The sequence below is a fragment of the Cibotium barometz genome, chromosome 37 (assembly GCF_041138505.1).
Source record: "Cibotium barometz isolate CiBa-2024 chromosome 37, ASM4113850v1, whole genome shotgun sequence".
NCBI lineage: Eukaryota > Viridiplantae > Streptophyta > Polypodiopsida > Cyatheales > Cibotiaceae > Cibotium > Cibotium barometz.
Genome location: NC_141082.1, coordinates 3,094,653 through 3,113,759, shown reverse-complemented (window position 1 = coordinate 3,113,759; position 19,107 = coordinate 3,094,653). Strand labels below are relative to the sequence as shown.

Here is a 19,107-nt window from a genome sequence, read left to right as displayed (position 1 = left end):
TTTTGTTTGCCATGTGGTGAAGTCATTGCGTGAAAACCTTTTGAAGGTGATACCCAATCTTTGGGATTCCATAGTGGTAATACTCCGGAGGCCTTCAACAAGAAAAGATAGCCACACAAGGTGTGGTAGAAATGAAATGAAATGTTATATTAACGTCTTCAAAAGGCCATAATGTAGAGAACAGGCCGGGCAGGAGGGCACAAAGATAGAGCAATTGGTTGGCGAATAGGCGGCGAAGTCTGGTGAAACTGTGGGGCGCATAGAGAGAGAGAGAGAGAGAGAGAGAGAGAGAGAGAGAACAAACTCAAAAAAAAGAGACAGTGATTGCACGACTCAATGATGATTTAGATTGATGTAATTTTAAGCTTACGCTAATTTAGGTACATGCTTTTATAGCCTTAGAGACTCATTTGAGTGACATCACTGCTGAGTGTTCACACACACATACAAGAACAACCACCCTTTTATGGGTTGTTCACACACAGACATGAGTGGGTACACAAACAGGGGTACACATACATGATGGGTAGACACATAGACTTTGAAATATTCAACAAGAGTGTGCATATGAGTACCAAGTGTTTGGGCATGTGATGGGTGTGGTGGAGGGGCTCACGGAGTTCCTCCAAGCATGCTTGTAGTTTGGCCCCATAAAGAGTTGATATAACTCATCCTCTTTTCGAGCGTAGAACTCTCGTTTCTTGCATTTGGTAATGTGTCGGAAATCGGTTGCACTAAGCGCATCGTGATCGCATACCTCATGCTTGAGACGGGAGTGGATGCATGGTGCCACAAGGTGAATTGGCAGTGGAGGAGGGGGTGTATCTAAAGGAGGTGGTGGCAGATGTGTGGATGGTGGTGAGTTGGGATGTGAGGGTGGCAGGGAAGGCAAGTGGGTCCACATCTTGGAGGTGACGATAAATGTGGTTGGAGTAAACACCGTCAAGCTCATGATCAAAATGGATTTGGGTTTAGTGAGAGGTGGGGGGGTGGGTACTGTGTACATGAGGGTGAAGTGGAGATAGGTGTGGTCAGCGTCGATGAGGGGAGTGATGGGGTGGATAAGTCAGGGATGAGGTGTGCCAAAGCTGGAGATCCCAATAGGTAATCCATGGTGCTGGAGCCGCCTCGATATGGAAAGAAATTAAAGGTAGGTGAAGGCGCATGAGGAGGGCCAGTGGGGCATCTTGTTATAAATAACAAGATCGTGTGTAGCTCCGAGCTCTAGGAGGTATCTCCCACACCAGGAGAGCCGTCGAGTTCCTCTACTTGATTTGTATGACCCCATCAGACGACGTAATATCAAGGATTTCTTAAGATTCACGCTTCATGGGCTCACATGCCAGATTTTCAATGACATCTATGCAATGAAAACTTTTGCAAACATGTTTTGTTGAAGTAGAGCTTGAATGCACAGCTTTTTTCGCGAAGAACCTCACTCCCCAATCCCTAGTGTCTTGTCACAAGCAGCAATGCTCCACTGGCATCCATGCACTGTTACCAGCCTGGACATTCCCCAGTATGAAAGGGGTCTTGTGGACTCCAGGATGACTAAATATTTGGAAAGTACAAGCTTTGGGAATGGGAGACTGTGTTAGTATAAAAAGGATCACACTCCTAAAATCTACGAGGGTTACTATTTTTGGCCCGACTCCAATGGAGATTCCATTTGCATCATTACGTCTGGAATGGAGCAAATGGGGGGACATGTGAAAGCACATTTGGCAAAAGGTCTACCAGTTGGGATATTTTTAAAGGTAAAGATTATGGGAGAACCCATCTCTTAGATTGGGACATGTGGCAAGAAAGTGGATCAAAGTGAGACAAGTGGCCTCACCCTTGTCAGAAAGTGGATCAAAGTGAGACAAGTGGCCTTACACTTGTCACTTCCAAGGTTGCATCCAAACGTCGTTTGGATCTGATCCAAACGTTTGGAACGATTGAAATGTTCACTAATGTTTGGAAACGTTAGTGAACGTGGGGCCTGGGATTTTGATTAATGTACGTTAAAAAAACCGACGCATGTCAACATCAAATTTTTTTTTCTTCTGTTTCTTATGTGCGTGCGGCTCTCTCTCTCTCTCTCTCTCTCTCTCTCTCTCTCTCTCTCTGTCTGCGGCTGCGGGCGCTCGTGGGCTGGTCGTGCTGCGCTCCTCTCCCAAGTCACTCAAAGTTAGTCTCTCTCTCTCTCTCTCTCTCTCTCTCTCTCTCTCTGTGAATACATACCGCGTGTGCTTGAGGCAAGGAAAGAGGGGAAATGGGCGGTATACAGAGATGGCCGAGTCATCATTACGGAGAGGAGGCCCGCTTGACGGTGCACGGCCTATGAGACCTTGCGATTCACGGTGTGGAATTGTAATAGAGCCCTTAGAACAGATGTAGGATACTTTGAGGATACTTTCAGACATATTGATATTGCTATGTATACAGAGACCCATCAGTGCACAAACAAGAGGCTTCTTGAGGTGCGGGGTTATAGATGGGAATCAATGTTTCGCCCTCAGCCATGCACAGTGGGAGGTACCAGAGGATCTGGAGGAGTGGCAATACTTTTTCGGGAGGAGCTTCGTGACAAAATACATGTGGTACATAGAGATGCAGATGCGAGGTACATGTGGGTCCGAATATGCCGAGGGGGGCTCCGCGAGCTATATGTGGCGGTATGCTACTTTCCCCCAGCCCACTCCAGGTTTGTACCATCAAGAGAGTCGCCCTATACGCCACTATATGATGATATCATGAGGTTTGCTAGCATGGGAGACATATTACTATTGGGAGACTTTAATGCACGTACAAGCACAGAGCAGACAGAGCTATATGATACTCAAGAGGGTATGTACCGGGAGATCAGGGCAAAGGATGTAGGGTTGCAGAGATCAGCACAGGATGAGGGGGAGATTATAGATTATGGCAAGCATTTTCTCACACTCGGGTGCACATGAGTTGGTCATATACAATGGCCTATAGAGATGGCAAGGATCAGATGCTCTCATACCAACTGCAAGAGCATGGGAGAGATGATTGAGGCAGAGTTCCCATCCATTGTGTGGACTCCATGGGCTGCACACTACTTGGACCTCATGATGGAGGACATAGGGAAGCTTCGATGGGTGAAGCCGGTTGTGGATGAGGCAGTACGCATATGCATCTTGTGCTTAGCAGGCTACATGAGGTACAAGATGCACCTCATTGGTATCACCGGCATGGAGGGAGATGCGTGATTCGACCAGCAAGCCCACTCAATACATCCAACACAAAGTGTTTGATGAGTCCTTTTGGTTTGATATTAAGGGCTTAGCAAAGCTCCTTAAACCCATGTATGTCTTCATCCGGTTCAGTGACATGGAGGGCTCTACATTGGGGCTCCTCTATCATCATTTCCATCGGATGAGAGAGATGGTGTCATTAGTCACCTCGCCGACTATCACTCCTACCAGGTATATCTAATATCTATTATGTAATATGGTTTATGGTACGAACTGTAATTTTGGTTATATGATGTACTTACTATTGGATATCTATTTTGAAATTTGGAATGTCAGACGTGGTGAGGTGATGGCCATTGTTGACTCGCAATGGACTTTCATGCGTCGTCCCATTCATGGGATTGCAGCATTACTCCATCTGATATTCAACAAGGTCGAGCTCCAAACAGACACGCAACTCAATTTACTCAAGGATGCTTATGTGGGTGGGAGTTGCCTTTGGCAAGTTGAGTGTCTCAATAGTTCAGGGACAGGCGAAACCACTTACGTGGTGAGACATCCATGGATATCAGGCCAAAACTATCCAAAAAGTGGCCTTTAGATTGCTATCTCAGGTTTGTAACTTTAAAGTTCTTAGTTTGTATAATACAGCCAATTTGTAATCTTGTCTTTTGACATTTGCCAGTGCTATGTGGCATGTGAGTGTTGCTTTGTTGGTGCATGCGAACGGAATTGGACTGCATACTCTCTTGTGCACAGCAAGATCCGTAATCGCTTAAGTACTCAACAGTTAGAGAGGTTGGTGTTTTGTCAATCGAACCTCCGTCTTTTGCGCACACTCAAGACAGCCACTGGTGTGAAGGAGGTAAATTATTTGCCAACTCGAAATGTTTATTATTAAACTTCATATGTGTAACCTCATGAGTCATGAGTATTGAATCTTGAGTCCTAATGAATGCTCAGCATTGAGTATTGACTCTTGATACGTGTTATGTGCCATGTCACATGTGGCAGGTGGATCCCTTTATCTTCGATATGCTCCTCGCTCATACTAGTGATGCGGAGGCTCAGCTTGAGGAGGACCGGTTGCGAGACGAGCAAGAGGAGATATACCGAGAGCTCCGCAGAGAGCTTGAGAGCATAGATCGCAGGGTTACACGTGCTCAATCACGAGCTATGAGTATTGTAGATGCTGATGCTCATGGAGCTTCTAATAGCAGTCGAGGTGGTCGGGGCCTTCGTGGTGGGCGAGGTCGAGGGCGAGGCCATGCTCAGATAGCTCAGCAGCGCGAGTCTCTTGCACATGATGATGATGATGATGATGATGATCCCTTAGATGAGGGGCCCATAGATACGAGTGATGCCATTCCTACAGTGCCGGTGGTTAGAGAGCCTGACTATGACTTGGATGGCAACATGTTGACGGATGGAGATGTTTCTTCATAGTCATCATCTGGTGTAGATGAGTAGCTAGCTGCTGTTATAGTTTATAGTTACTAGTTTTTTTTTTTTGGTGACTAGTCTAGACTTTGCTTTGTTTGTTAGGCCCAGCCTCTTAGTTTGAGGGGCTTAGGTGCCTAGCCTCTAGGAATCAGAAATGAGATCATATTCTCTGTAGTATCATGTATGACATATATCTACAGTCTTATGATTTATGATTTATCCATCATCCATCTCACTTTCATTTATGTTTGTTGTTTAATTATTTTATTTGATATTTGCATTTGCCATTGTCACTTGTGACTTGTAAGTTGTAAGTCTTGCAAAATTGAATTTAAAGTTTGTATAGTTTAGTAAGTGCTTTAATGTTCATTGATGAATCTTCAAACTTCATATTTCAAAAGTTTATAAGTAAACTATAAATTTTGTATACATATATATCGGGGGCAACGTTCACTACGTTTGGAATCTTTTCAGCACGTTTTCCAAACGTACTAAACGTATCGTTTACTACATTTGGAACCACCTTCGTCACTTCAGCTATTGTGTGGCTCTCCACTTGTCATTATAGCCTTCTCTTGCCATTTCATCTCATGGGAGGCCTAAATCTATAAGTTGGACCCTGTCTCTTCATTAAGAGAGACTATCTTGTTGCACACTAGCCTCTACCACCATTACAGGTTGTCCTAATGATGGCTACTCTCTTTCTCTCTCTCTTGAAGGCTGCCCATGAAGTATACTGGTTGTTGGCTACTGTTTTGAAGGCTTCCATTGCGAAGAAATACTGAAGGCAAGGGTATTTAATCATTTTATTATGATTTCCAGCCATTGTACTTGTTGTACTAGTCCTTGTTCTTGCTGTACCAACCATTGTACCTACTATACCAGCCACTGTACTTGTTGTACCAGCCATTGTACTTGTATCAACCCATGTGCTTGTTGCCCTGGCTGAATGGGGGGCTATACCGGTTGATTGGAGAGTCGTACTGGCTGTACCAGCTCTATTGCATGAAGACCCGTGGTTTTTGGGGAAGAATCAGTACCCACATGGAGGTATATGGATTATATTGTTGGCTCGGCATTTCTTATGTACTGGCTGAATTTTATGGTTGCCTCATGTTGGGCTCTATTATGGCATTTGTATATGGATAATCCGGCATCTCCCGTGAGGAGAGAAATCCCTCAAAGCTTGTGCATGATTTCTCCTTGGGTAATAAAATACTCCAAGGGGGGAGAGGGGGTGGGTCCATTCTAGTCTCTATGCAGTGTCAGCTGTGCACAACTGTGATTGGATGTGGTGATTGAGATGTGATTGGATGTGATTGGATGAGATGTATTGAGGTTGTTGCCATGTTTCTAGTGTTTAATTGCATTAATGGTCAAGTGTTGCGAAACCCCGGGGTCCTCTGGAATTTACATACACACATGGAACATAGTTGCTTGTGGCAAGACATTGGGGATTGGGTAGTGAGGCTCTTCGCGAGACACAAGCTGCGGGCCTCCTGTATGGTCACCATGGCCTCTTGACGGCGTGCTACTTGTGTGGGAGTCAAATCATCCCCCATGGATGTATATGTGTCCTTGAGGGCAGCCCATCTATCTAAGAAGGCTTGTTGAGTGGTGGTGTCAGCATCTGCAAAGGGGGTCCCATCTACCCTGAGTTTCTGGCATAGGGTCTGTGCATTGGCCTTGGGAGAGGCCCCTGTTGGTAACCCCGGGACGTGCACATGTAGGGCCCTCACCTTCTTGCGTCTCTCCTCCAAGGTTTCATTCATGATAGCTTGTGGGGCCCTCTATCTTTTTTACCCCTTCTATCCAGTCGGATTTCTTGGTTTGTCGCTCTTTCTGAAGCTTGTCATTGGCAGCCTTTAGCTGCTCCACATCGACTGCAAGTACGTGGTGTTTGCTAATTTCCTTGTCCTCCATATCTTGTTTAATGGTGGCCTCAAGTGCCACTATTTGGGCCGAAGTTTTCTCAAAGCTGGGGTTTCTGTGGTGAGGGGGGCTGCCTTGAGTGCAACCATGTTCTGCTCCAGAAAGAGAGTGGGAGATGTAACAAAATGAAAAGAAAGAGGGATAGTCAAAGATACTTTGATTGATGTTGTAAGCTTCAAAGAGTACAATGCTTTTATAGGCTTTTAGAGCCTTATCTTTTGACACAACACAATGACACATGGCAAGTGCCCATGACATTACTTCTTATCACATACAAAAACATAAACGGCTATAAGAGGTTGTTCACATGCTCTTACACAATTACTCGCATAAGTGAGTGTTCACACATACATACACGGGCTTTTTCACACACATGAGACTCCGAGTATTCAACAAGCCCCCCTTTAGAGCAAAGGTGGTGAGACCCTTACGCAAGAAAAGATGCTACCACTACCCCAACCATACTGCCTTAGAGCAAGACTCACCATGCAACGTCACCATGATCAGAGAGTTTCTCTGGTCAGGTTTTTGGACCGAGGTAGCGAGGTTAGTACTTTGTCACGCCCCCCCTACCCTCCCCCCCTCCTAACTCCTAACATGCATTTATATGAGAAAGGAGCCTTTTATAACATTAAGGCCCTTTAATATACATAGAAAAAACACACAAGATTATTACATCTCATTTTGGGGGACATCTCGGGCAGCGGAGCAGACGTATGGAGGGTGGCTGAGAGGTGTGGTAAGCACATCAAGTGGGATGTGGGGGTCGAGGTCAGAGAGGATGCGGTAGACGTGATCAGAATAGATGGAAGATGTCTCTCTGGTGAAGTGGTACCTCGAACGGTGATGGGGAAAAGCAGGTGGTTGGATAGTGTATCGGCATGTGAGGGAGAAGGCCAGGTATGCATGGTCGGTTGCAACATCGATGGGGCGAGGCGAGATGGTAAACTCTGGAATGAGTGGGATCAGAGAGGGGGATCCCATTAGATAGTCCATTGTACTGGCTCCATGTCCGCCGAAGGGGTAGGAGGTGAAGGAGTTGGATCCAGGCCATCTGGCTAGGCCATTATAAATGGCTAGCCTATGAGCCCCGTTGAGGGCGAAGAGATACTCTCCTTAGTCTGTGCGGGTTGCTGTATCCTGTGATGTCCGCTCTCTAGATCCATACCCATCGTGTCACTCTCTTGGTACATGGGATCATCTATCTCAAAGAAGGGTACCTGTGCACAATTGATGTCTCTAGCCAGAAGGATGTCCCCTAGATTGGAAAACTTCATAATGTCATCATGAAGGGGCATGTAGGGGGACTCTCCATGGGTGGCATATTTAGAAGTGGAGGGTGGAAAGTAGTACACTGCAAGGTAGATGTCATGGACCCTCTCTGTCTGGATCCTCACCCACAAAAACTGTGCAGCCTCATCCCGCCCGACCACCTGTATCACATGTTGAAGCTCCTCCCTATATAGTAAAGCCACCCGTCCTGACCCCCGGGTACCCCTTGCTATGTGTGGGTGTGGGCGGTGAACGGGCTCCCATTTGTATCCTCTCACCTCTAGAAGCTGACTCCCCTGGCACTGATGTGTCTCTGTGTATAAGACCAAGTCTCTCTCTCTAAATGTCTCCTTGAACAGATCTGCATCTGTTCTCAAGGCGGCATTGCAGTTCCAAATTGCAATTTCTAGCTTGGTCTCATAGGTCTCGCACCGTCATTGGGCACGTCGCTCGGTGATGATCACCCTCCCATCTCTGTACACTGCCCATTTCCCTGCCTTCCGTGCATCCAAGATGTGTTGCATGCACTCCTTCATGTGTGCCACCTGTGCTAGTGTGAGATCATCTTCCAGGTAAGTCTTTTCTCCATTTAGTGCCCGCCTTTTGGTAAGGAATGCTTGCCTCGCCTCCAACCCCGCAAACGTGAGGATGAGTGCACGTTCCTTGGTGATGTCTTTGTCCATCCTCCGTGCCTCGACGAAGGGGGTGTCAGGGATTTCCAACTTTCTGCATAGTGTTATGGCATCCTCTTCGAGAGAGAGAAGAGAGAGTTCTGCACCATATGGGAAAAAACAAATGCACCATATTTCCAAGCTAATTTCATAAATTTGAGGAAAAACTAAATTTGAACACATTAATTTTGCAGTCTTGTTTCAACACACTATAGAGGTTTTGCCAAGAACTGCAAAGGGTATTGGGATGTGATGTGAAGCATTCTAGACTTGTAAAATGATAAATGTTTTCTTTGAGAAGGAATAGGTCAATTACCTAATCATAGACTAAAATATAGTATACGTGGAGGAGAATATAGCATTAATCTGGTCAGGTTCAATGGTTTATCCACAACTTTCTTTGGGCTGGCAATGACCGGAGGCCTGCCTGGGCCAAGGTGGCTTGGAGAGTGTCATGACCCTGTGTGTTTCTCTGGACAGTATGCAAATGTGCACGGGGACATGGTGGACAGTGTGAATGGCATCAGATTGGAGTTAAAAAGGAAACTCATGTGTGGACAACCCCAAGTGTGACGGGGGCAAAGAGATTTTAACTCAAAAGGTTTTTAAAACCTTTAAAAACATTATAATGTCCTTTATGAAAATGAACATGGCCCATATGCTATTATTGGGGCCACGTGTGTGCTTTTTGGAAAAAGAGGGGCTGGCGGGCAGAAAAGAGGCGCCTCTCTTTTGTTGAAAAAGAGCTTTGGCTTGTGGAAAAATCTGGCAGGCTGGTCGGGCCAGGGGACTGGGCTGCAGCTCTCTCTCTCTCTGGACAGACGCTCACAAGATGTGGAGTGCACAGAGTATGGGAGATATTTGGTAGATATGGGGACTGCACATGGGTTGGCCATACTTAATGGCTTGCAGAGGTTTCCGTCAGCAGCTGGATTTACTTGCCTTCCACATAGACATGGTGCTAGCACAGTGCACCGCTCTTTGGTTTTGTCTGAAGATCGAGGCCGGTTTACAGAGAGTGAGCATTCAGCCGCGACGCTTGGGGGGGGGGGGGGGGGGGGGGGGGGGGGTGTTTGGGAGGCCCTTGGCCCTAGAGTACGAGATGGATCTTCACAAAGATGTGGGCTTTTTGCTTTAGCCTTGCATTTAAGGATAGGTTTGCAGCGAGTCTCTTGCATGCTTGGGATCATGTTAGGCCGGCTCTGCTCCAGTTGCATCGGAGGAGCGTCTCCGACAACCTCTGATCTAGAACCCTTGGCCCGTTTTCCTAATGGTCACATGCTGGGGGCTTGTCCGCACGTATTGTGGGGAGCTTTGAGCATGGGTCCCGCTTGGGCACTTGGAGATTGCCTTATGTTCAGAAAACTACCCCTAGAGGCTGAGGGGAGGAGCCTCGCAGGGATACGGGGTAGGGACAGACTTAGCCTCGACATTGACTCTTAAATGCCTAGAGACATGAGTATAGATACGTTAACTTGTGTACTTGAGCTTATAGACGCGAGTCTTGAGGCGTGAGTCAACACACGTGAACCCACAAAAAAAACCCCAAAAATCTTTATACTAGAGTAAAATTGTGAAAAAAAACATATTTTTGTAGCTCGAGGAGAAGAGACGTGTCTGAAATCAAATTTAGACCTGCTTTAGGAAGCACTTTAGTTGAGACTTTGAACAACTACATCTAAAATGTTAAAGGCCGTTTACAACTTGATACATGTAAACCGGACACCTATAGTACACATTTGAATAGAACATCCAAATGTTTTGATGCAATGCATAATTTTTTAGATAATTTTTACAGTACGCCACAACAGTGGCTTTGATGTCCTTTTTCTTTGGCTTGACAGGTCCAAGCTTCAATTATGGCCTTTGGTGAAGTAATAAAGGTGGAGTTGGGTTTGGATGAGATAGAAATCAATCCAACATTGGGATAATTCAGAATTGCTAATGCCTTGTGAGCTCCCTTTAGAGGTTGCAATTTGGGCTTGTATCATCAATGGAAAAATTGCAATAAAAAGTGCTATTTTGGCTTGCAGGGATAGCATATCTTATCAAGAATCACACATAGTAATCATGTTTAACTTCACCATGATTGGCATTGATGAGATGCACTATTTTTTAGTGTAGTCCTTGACATGTGGAGAAGGTTGTGGGCATCAAAGTAGATTTTGTGTGGAATGAGTCAGCTTAGCTAGAAAAAACTAAGAGGGATTCTTGATGATCATCACTTCACACCCAGATGCACCTTAATCAAGTTGTTTACCATAGCCACGGACTGCATTGGTTGGACCAACACTAGTTTTTTTATGTGCTTTATCTCCTTGCTTTATGAACATGTTCTTAGTCTTGGTGAGTTAATCACATATTTGTTAAAGATTGTCACAATTCTATATTTTTTTAAATGATTGTTTGAATAACACCTCAGTAGTGATCTAATCAGGCTATAATTTTCTTTGCAGAATTTAAAATTCATAGTAAAACAACATGAAAAGGAGGATGGATACACATCCACACCCACACACATGCATAGGTGCAGCAAAAGCTATTTTTTGTGTGCCTCTTATTTCTCGTCTGATTGTCCAACCTCTTGCTGGGTAACCCTTTTAGCCATTCAGGTAACCAGGATGAGATGAGTTGGAGACCATAATATGGTCTATGTATGGGTCGTGGGCAACAATACAAAAGCATGAATAAACTTGGTGTTATGTGTCCATAAACCATGTACATGTTGTGTCTGGCCATATTATTTGGAGACCATAATATGGTCTATGGGTCGTGGGCAACAATACAAAAGCATGAATAAACTTGGTCTTATGTGTCCATAAAGCATGTACATGTGTCTGGCCATATTTCACAATTGACTTGAGCCATGCATCTTGATAATGGAGTATTTGGGCAAAGTAAGAGCCTTTTTTTTGAGTCAAGCCCTTATGTCAAGAATCCATCATGATGTTAGCAGTTTGCTTTGACAGTCGATATGGCTATGAGCGTGCCTTTCATGCAATCCACTATTTAACATGGACTTCATTGTTGTGATAGAATTACACGCTCTTCCCAATGTATAAATTTTCAGGGCCATGCCCATAGTTCTAATACGTATGGGGTCATGTGGCCAAATCATGAAGATCGAAGAAGATTTCTTCGACTCTTGCACATGGTTTGAGGTAGGGAATTGGTGGTTGATGTGTAACAAGGTTGGCCGAGAAGTTGGGTGTGAATGAGGTTTAGTTTGTCATTCAAATCATAAACAACATAAATGTCCATAATTTAGGATTGAGAAAAGGTTGGATCGATTTCTTTGCCTTCAAAAAAAATGTCGTCATGTAGGTATTCATCAATGGCTTCTTGAATTGCACTCATGTAGTGCCTTGGTCGTGTATATGTGAGTAGGAATGTGGGGAGGAAGCATCTTGACTGATATTTGTTAAAGTATAGAAGTCAATTTGTAGAAGACACATGGGATTTGAGACTACTATTGGGGTTACCAGAGCCCTTTCCCTTGTCTTTTTTGCATTATGGCAAGATGATGGTACAGTCATTAAGCAATCAAAATACATCAAGGCACTGTTCAAGAGATTCAATATATGAAAGTTGCAAACCAATCTCTACACCAATGGAACTTGGTTAGTCTATAGGATGCCGGTGAACCTTTCGACGTAACCACTTATGATCAAGTTGTTGGATGCCTAATCTATTTGTGCAACTCATGGTTATACATCCAAAATGGTATGTCACAACTTTCAAAGTTCATGTATTGTCCAGGCATTAAGAATTGAGAGATAATTAAATGTATCTTCCAATACTTGCAAGGCACTTAAGATCTTGGATTGTTCTATGCCAAGGGGGGTGATTTAGAACTCTAGGCCTTTAGTGATTCTGATTGGGTAGACGATTACGATACATGACAGTCCACATCTGGTGACTCTCTTTCTTGGCACTTCGTGCATATCTTGGCTAAGCAAGAAGCAACCAATTATGGCAACCTCGTCCTGTGAAGCTAAATATAGAGCAACATTCATTGTGACAATTGAATGTGTGTGGTTGAGAAGATTGATAGAGGATCTTTGTGTCTCTCAAACACATCTACTCCTATTCTCTTTGAGAGTCAGAGTGCAAAAGCAGTTGCAAAGAATCTTGTCTTTCATGCTAGGATAGAGCATATTAAGTGCATTATCACTATGGCAGAGATAGGAGAGATCGATCTGATCTATTGGGGTACTAATGACAATGTGGCAAATCTTTTTACTAAAGCCTTATCACGTGAAGTTTGGGGCCTTCCGTGTAAAACTTTAGGCTCTTTCTCTTTCAGAGATTGATCTGCGAGATTGATCTGTAATCTTTATAAACCTCACATTTGTACTACAGGGAGATTTACTATATATTTGGTAATACTACTATGAGGTCATGCACTTATGCCATGGGCGCTTTTGTCTCGTTGGGTTTTTTCCAATGGTCATCTAGGTGTGAACGAGCATCTTAGAATTAGCTAGTGTGTAAGCAATCCCATTCACAACTTAGGGTTGCTTACTCATTTGTACTTTCTCTTTATACTTGTACAGAGTTCCATCTCTCTCTTTCGAGCTTGTTGCCAATCTTTGTCACACTATACACCCTTGTGTTCTTGTCGTTGAGCATTGTGTGTGTGAGAGTTTGGCTCCACATTGTGTGATATAATAACAAAGGACCATCTCTTTGCATTTGTAGCTCAAAGGTAAGACCCAATAACACACGCTTTGACAAGGCTAAGGTAAGTTCTTAACTTTAACACATGGATAAGGTAGCTATTTTAATAATGGTACATGGATGTTAACACTAGGAGATTCTTGTGTAGTTCCCTTAACGATTCTCTTTGTAAGTTGGTTCTTGTGGAGCTACATTGGTTTTAAGTATAGGTTTTGGTGGAGATACACCAGTTTTAAGTGCAGGTTCTTATGTCATTGCGTACTTGTAAGTGGTATGTATTCACTTGCGATGTGAGATTATTCTCTAGGAGAGTTAAGCTAATTTAGTTTTTGCTTACCCTTGTTAATCATCTCACAAGTTGGCTCTTGTGGCTTGAAGAAGGTTCTTGTGGCATGCTTGTTCATGTGATTACTTATGCTACCAAATCTATCTAGGTCTTTAACTTAGTTGGCTATCGATGTGTTTCTTCTCCAACTTTGGGATCCATATCCCATTGGGTTTATGAGGATGTACTTTGTTTTTGGGACCTTCCTTCTCGTCCTCTTCAAGTTCCAATTTTGTCACCTTGGGAAAGTGGTGGACAAGTAACTTCTACATTCATAGTATCATTGGACTTGTCAGATTTAAATTGACCCCTTTTCCTATATAGACATAACTATTTAAAAAAAATCATTACAAAAATCCCTTATGTAAGTACATTTCTCTAACTTTATTCCAAAAAAGTAAATTAAAAAATCCATTCTTTTTTAAACTCATGTGATACATTTACATATTTTTGAGTGAACCTATGAGTCGTGAGTTCAACAAAAGGGGTTTTATTATCTTGTAGAGTTACTTAAATTTTACATACATAAGGGGTATTGAAACTTAAAAAGTGTTAAAATACATACAAAATGGGTATTTTTATCATCTTGAAAGTTAAGGGGTGTCTCTTACTTATTAAACTATGTAGAGGTATGGGGGTTTTAAATTACCCCTTGAATGCATGTGCTATAGGAAACCCCATGGTGTGCAACAAAATGATCTACTTACATATATTACAAGTCCTTTCACACCATGACTATAAAGGTAAAATATATAAGGATCAAGATCCAACATATAATTGCCTAGCCATGCATGTCTTGTTCACAAGATATGTAAGTGCTTGATGTTCTATTAAGAAAAATTGTCAAAAGATAATCGTAATACTTTTTGCAATATTGACCATCACTATGACCTCTTTAAAAAAATCCTTTTTGTTGTTGTACAATTCTAATTTGATTTAATAAGTTGGTTACTAATGAAGCTCACAAGAAATTGCATGTGGTGCTTGCTCTCTTAGCTATGGTTGCATGTATCCTATAGAAAATTGTTAACCCATTTTGGGATTCCTAGTTGTCTCCCCACTAATATTCTACATCAAAGAGCAAAGAAGGAAACACCAAAAGGATGTATAATCAAGCCTACGAAGCTAGGAGAGCTAGGCTTGGTCATTGGTGACCTCACTTTGATGTACTTAAAATAAAACTTTTTGAAATAAAATATATATTTTCTTGTCTTCTATTTTAAGGAATGGTGTAAAATTAAAATGCAGTATGACCTAGAACTTGTCTTCTTCTTTGGAAGGACAAGCGATCCTGTCAGATCCCTACCCCTCTATGTACACAATAATATGGCAAGGGAAACTAAACTAAGGGTAGAGCAACTGACTTGAGGCCTCATATCACAATGTCCCAATGCTTGGCTATCCTAGTAGATCACTAACATTTGATTGAAACAATTCTTACACAAGGAAATGTGCATGATTCCACCAGGCATTTCCCTTCATAATTCTCGTAAGCAAGTCCCATCATGTGGCTCCTCGAGGCTCAACATGACATCTCGACTCCTCGATTATGAAGACAACTTCTCTATCCTTTTTAAATTTATTCTTAACCTAAGTTTTTTGTTCTAGAATACAATTTGGCCTTGGTTTGAAAAATGCTCGCAAACTCGGGTCCACCCTGACACCCACCACTTTCATATCACTATGTCCCAATGCTTGGCTATCCTAGTAGATCACTAACATTTGATTGAAACAATTCTTATGCAAGGAAATGTGTATGATTCCACCAGGCATTTCCCTTCATAATTCTCATAAGCAAGTCCCATCATGTGGCTCCTCGAGGCTCAAAATGACGTCTCGACTCCTCGATTATGAAGACAACTTCTCTATCCTTTTTAAATTTATTCTTAACCTAAGTTTTTTGTTCTAGAATACAATTTGGCCTTGGTTCGAAAAATGCTTCGCTAACTCGGGTCCACCCTACCACCCACCACTTTCCAGTGTTTGATCCTTTTCTACTTAGAGTAGCTCCATCAGCCCTGTCCAATCCCATGGGTCAAGCCTTCTGCCCGACCATTGAGTTTATGGAGTTGGTGTCCCAATTAAAGATTGTTGGTTTATGCCTGGGTACAAGGGGTTTTACTCCCATAACCATTATAACTTGGTTTACTTAAATCTAATTACAACATACATTTAATAAAGAAACTATCATAAATATAACCATTGTAGCATGGGAATTACCCTTCCAGGTCACTAGGGCATTACCCATCCTTGTTTAATATTCTTAAAGCCTAGAATCACCCTTCCATGTCACTCAAGGATTACCCATCTCGAGTTCACAACACTTCATACTTACTATGTACTACAATAGTACAATTCATTGAGCACTTTCATGAACCAATTTATCCCCATAGTTATATGAAGTAAACCATTCTAAGTTAGACATAATAACTTGATTCCTTTTGGTAAATCTCTACCATGATCCACATGCTTCAATTTAATTATAATTATCCTAATTTCTTCAAGGATCCAGTTTACCTTACTCTTTTCCAAGGTTATCCCTTTTCTAAAGATATCTTCATATTTCTCAATCGCATATAAAAATATATTCTTTCTGGTTTCTTTAGACTTATATACCATGAAACATTCCACAACACTCCATTGATCAGTAATAGAACATGAAAGAGTACTTAAGATCTTGCCAAAGTAATGTCCTTCTCTCAAGACTGACTCTAGCCTTAGATAGATCCATAACATTTGTCAAGGATCACTACACTCTTGGTCATCTTATTCCCTTAAAACATAAGAGACTAGACTACCTAAAGATTACATAGCTCACAAAGTCCTACTTTATGTTGAGAACTTAATCATAGAATTTAGAATTTCCTAAGGTTAAGTAGATTCAACTTCTTTCAAACAACACCCTCCTACTTTGTTTAGCCTCAACTACTAAGGAGGGTGTAGTACAATTTTTTAACTTAGGTTTCTACCTTTAGATACCGAGAGGAAGAAAAATAAACTAACCTAGAGAAAAACACTTAACACTCTAATAAACCCTAGATCAAGAAAGTGTATTGGTTAAGAAAGGCTTATGTAAGTTAAGCAGAGAAGGTTAATCGTAAACTACTCTTATGTGTCAAATGCATGAGACCTTAATAAAAGGAGGGAACTAAAGCAACCTAGAATTTTTACTAAGCAAATATCTTAAAGATAAGAAATTTGTTAGGACTTCATGTGGATAAGATTGAGACCTATCTCTAAATGCCCAATCTCAACATTAGTGACTCTACCCTTTTTCAATGAAGCTTATCTCTCTAGTTCCTATGGTTGGAAGTTAATGCCTTTTCTCTTGGGTTATTTACAAATAATCCTAGTGTTTAAACCCTCTAATTGTAGCCTTATGGCATAGTCTACTTCTAGAAGAATTTACTAATATTAGATCTGATGTCTCTCTTAGAGAAAACTAGCCTAAGTCGTCACAAGGAAATATCATTAACATAGATCTCTATCTAAGTTCATGTACACTATTTGTACAATATGAAATCAAAATTTTTATTGAATTCGTTCTTAATCATACCTTAAGAATGCCTTGCTTTATACCACATGTAATATGGTACCAAAAATTGTTATGATGTGATAAAATGTAAAGGAATCAACCCATATGCAATTTAGCCTAAGATAACAAGATCTATAACCCTAATATCATCCCCCAAGATCTAGCTAATCATTGCATACATTATTATTCCACATATCTTTTTATATGTGCATATGATGAGGATCATACATATCCAATCATTCAAATTATCATCACAAACCGTTATTCTCCTAGAATGGACCACATCATTAAGTTGTATTCTCCACAATACATAGGTAAGGATTGTATCCCTAGTATATGAGCTATCCTTTATGGCATATTAAGTCCTCCATAAGATTCCCTAATTCCATCTCTCAATATCAAAACTATATTTGACTTCATACGTTTTCCATGCATTTATGTGTACATTTCACATCCCTCTTCTACTTCATATCTTCATGTATAATTAACCATGTGTAAGAGTATCTACTTTATCTTGTGTATTACTTCACATAAATCTTTACATTTACAATCTTCTATTTACTCATAGAAAGTTGGACCAAATTACCTCTAATCCATCGTGCATGTAATCCCTACATGTACTTGTGCACTCAATCATGCATGTAAAGTTTCATACATTGAGAGCCCATTCATTATGTATACTAAAACCCATAAGTACAAGTCTTATCTTTTTCTTAAATAGGGTCAATGACATGGATGATAGGGATTTTAATTAATTTTGAATTCTCTTCTCAATTACTTTTAGCTCTTATTTAGGGATTGTAATTCCTAACAAAATTTGATCTTAATTCATATCATAATCCTTATCATAATCTCCATCATAATCCCTATTACAATCTCTATCACAATCTCTTCTATAATCTCTAGCATAATCTTAATCATATTTAATTAATAATTAAATAATAAATTAAATCATAAGTAATAATTAATAGAGAATTTAAGGCCATACCTCAACTTCCAAGAATGATAAATAATTGAAGAATTACTAAAATCATTTCTTGTCGAAATTTACAGAAATTTGTCAACAATCAGTGTTTTGTCCATAACTGGAGCTCCTAAACTTGAAATCCAATTTTTTTAATGCATAAAAAAGCCCATAAGTAGTTGCAGAGCTTTCTAGTTTGGTCCCATAGATCAAATTCGAGGATTGGATCTCATGCAATCCTCCATGCACTCATGTTAGCCTCCATATGCAACTTATGTTAGAGCCTCTATTTAAAATTCATGTTTGAGTTAAGTGGAGTCTGGAAATGCATGTATATTCTCTTATTTTCTTATTTTTGCCCTTTTTGTGATGTGCACATGAGAGGGTTCCATTTAAATTTTGTACACATCAATCTTTTCCAGCTTGCTTGGAAAACAATCCCAGATATTTATTCAACCTTATTTCTCAGGCTTGTTATTCCAAATCAATATTCTCATAGTAGGTGTTCCTCTTTGGACCCCTGCTCTTTAATATTTTTCTCTTAAAATCATAAATTTAATTAATTAATTTATCTTGAAATAATAGGAGGTATCTTACAGATTCGAGTTCCTTTTGAGCATCTAACTAGCGGATAGAGTGATAATTGTAAATTGCTATCTCGGTTTATCAAGAATATTATTTCAAGCAGCCTTATTAGTCATTATTTGTGTTGCATTGTCAGTGGGATGAAGAAAAAGAAAAGTTTGTTCTAATGATAGATATAACTTATCTTCCATTCTATGCCTTAAATCTGAGCAATAAAAAATTTATGGTAGAAGTATTTAGCTATGCTAAATCATCTAAGTTTGTATCTTCCTCATAGAAAGTTTGTAATTTTAGGCCAATATCATCATTTTTAGCTTTTTGGATCCCCAGGATTGAGATCTTTCCTTAGAATTGTAATATATATTTTTTAAGGAAGTATTTCTTATTATATAGCCATTGCCAAGCTTTTGATTTAAGAAAAGTCTTTTATTTTTAAAACAATCATGAGGTGTGGGCGTTAAGCTCAAAATGTTGTACTTGAAATAGAGCCATTA

At 41.1% G+C, this 19,107-nt stretch overlaps 2 protein-coding genes across 2 annotated transcripts in view; both read left to right on the top strand.

Annotated features, from left to right (window-relative positions):
• PTAC13 (plastid transcriptionally active 13) overlaps positions 1-10,708 on the top strand; it is a 40,122-nt gene extending 29,414 nt beyond the window's left edge. Inside the window, exon 4 of the mRNA XM_086776484.1 lies at positions 10,369-10,708. Coding sequence (XP_086632610.1) covers positions 10,369-10,455 — 87 coding nt within the window. The 3' untranslated portion in view covers positions 10,456-10,708. The remainder of the gene's footprint in view (positions 1-10,368) is intronic.
• Positions 2,970-4,869, top strand: LOC147616845 (uncharacterized). The gene is made up of 4 exons (XM_086776470.1): positions 2,970-3,172; positions 3,543-3,756; positions 3,892-4,071; positions 4,221-4,869. The coding sequence occupies exons 1-4, from the start codon at positions 2,970-2,972 to the stop codon at positions 4,650-4,652; spliced, it is 1,029 nt and encodes a 342-aa protein (XP_086632596.1). The 3' UTR covers positions 4,653-4,869.
• Positions 10,709-19,107: the final 8,399 nt, after the last annotated feature.

What these genes read in the sequence shown, in the direction of transcription:
- LOC147616845 (XM_086776470.1), top strand. Translation starts at nt 2,970, where the DNA reads ATGGCAAGGATCAGATGCTCTCATACCAACTGCAAGAGCATGGGAGAG. An exon ending in CAGGCGAAACCACTTACGTG is followed by an intron (nt 3,757 to 3,891) that starts GTGAGACATCCA and finishes GACATTTGCCAG; the next exon opens with TGCTATGTGGCATGTGAGTG. An exon ending in CAGCCACTGGTGTGAAGGAG is followed by an intron (nt 4,072 to 4,220) that starts GTAAATTATTTG and finishes CACATGTGGCAG; the next exon opens with GTGGATCCCTTTATCTTCGA.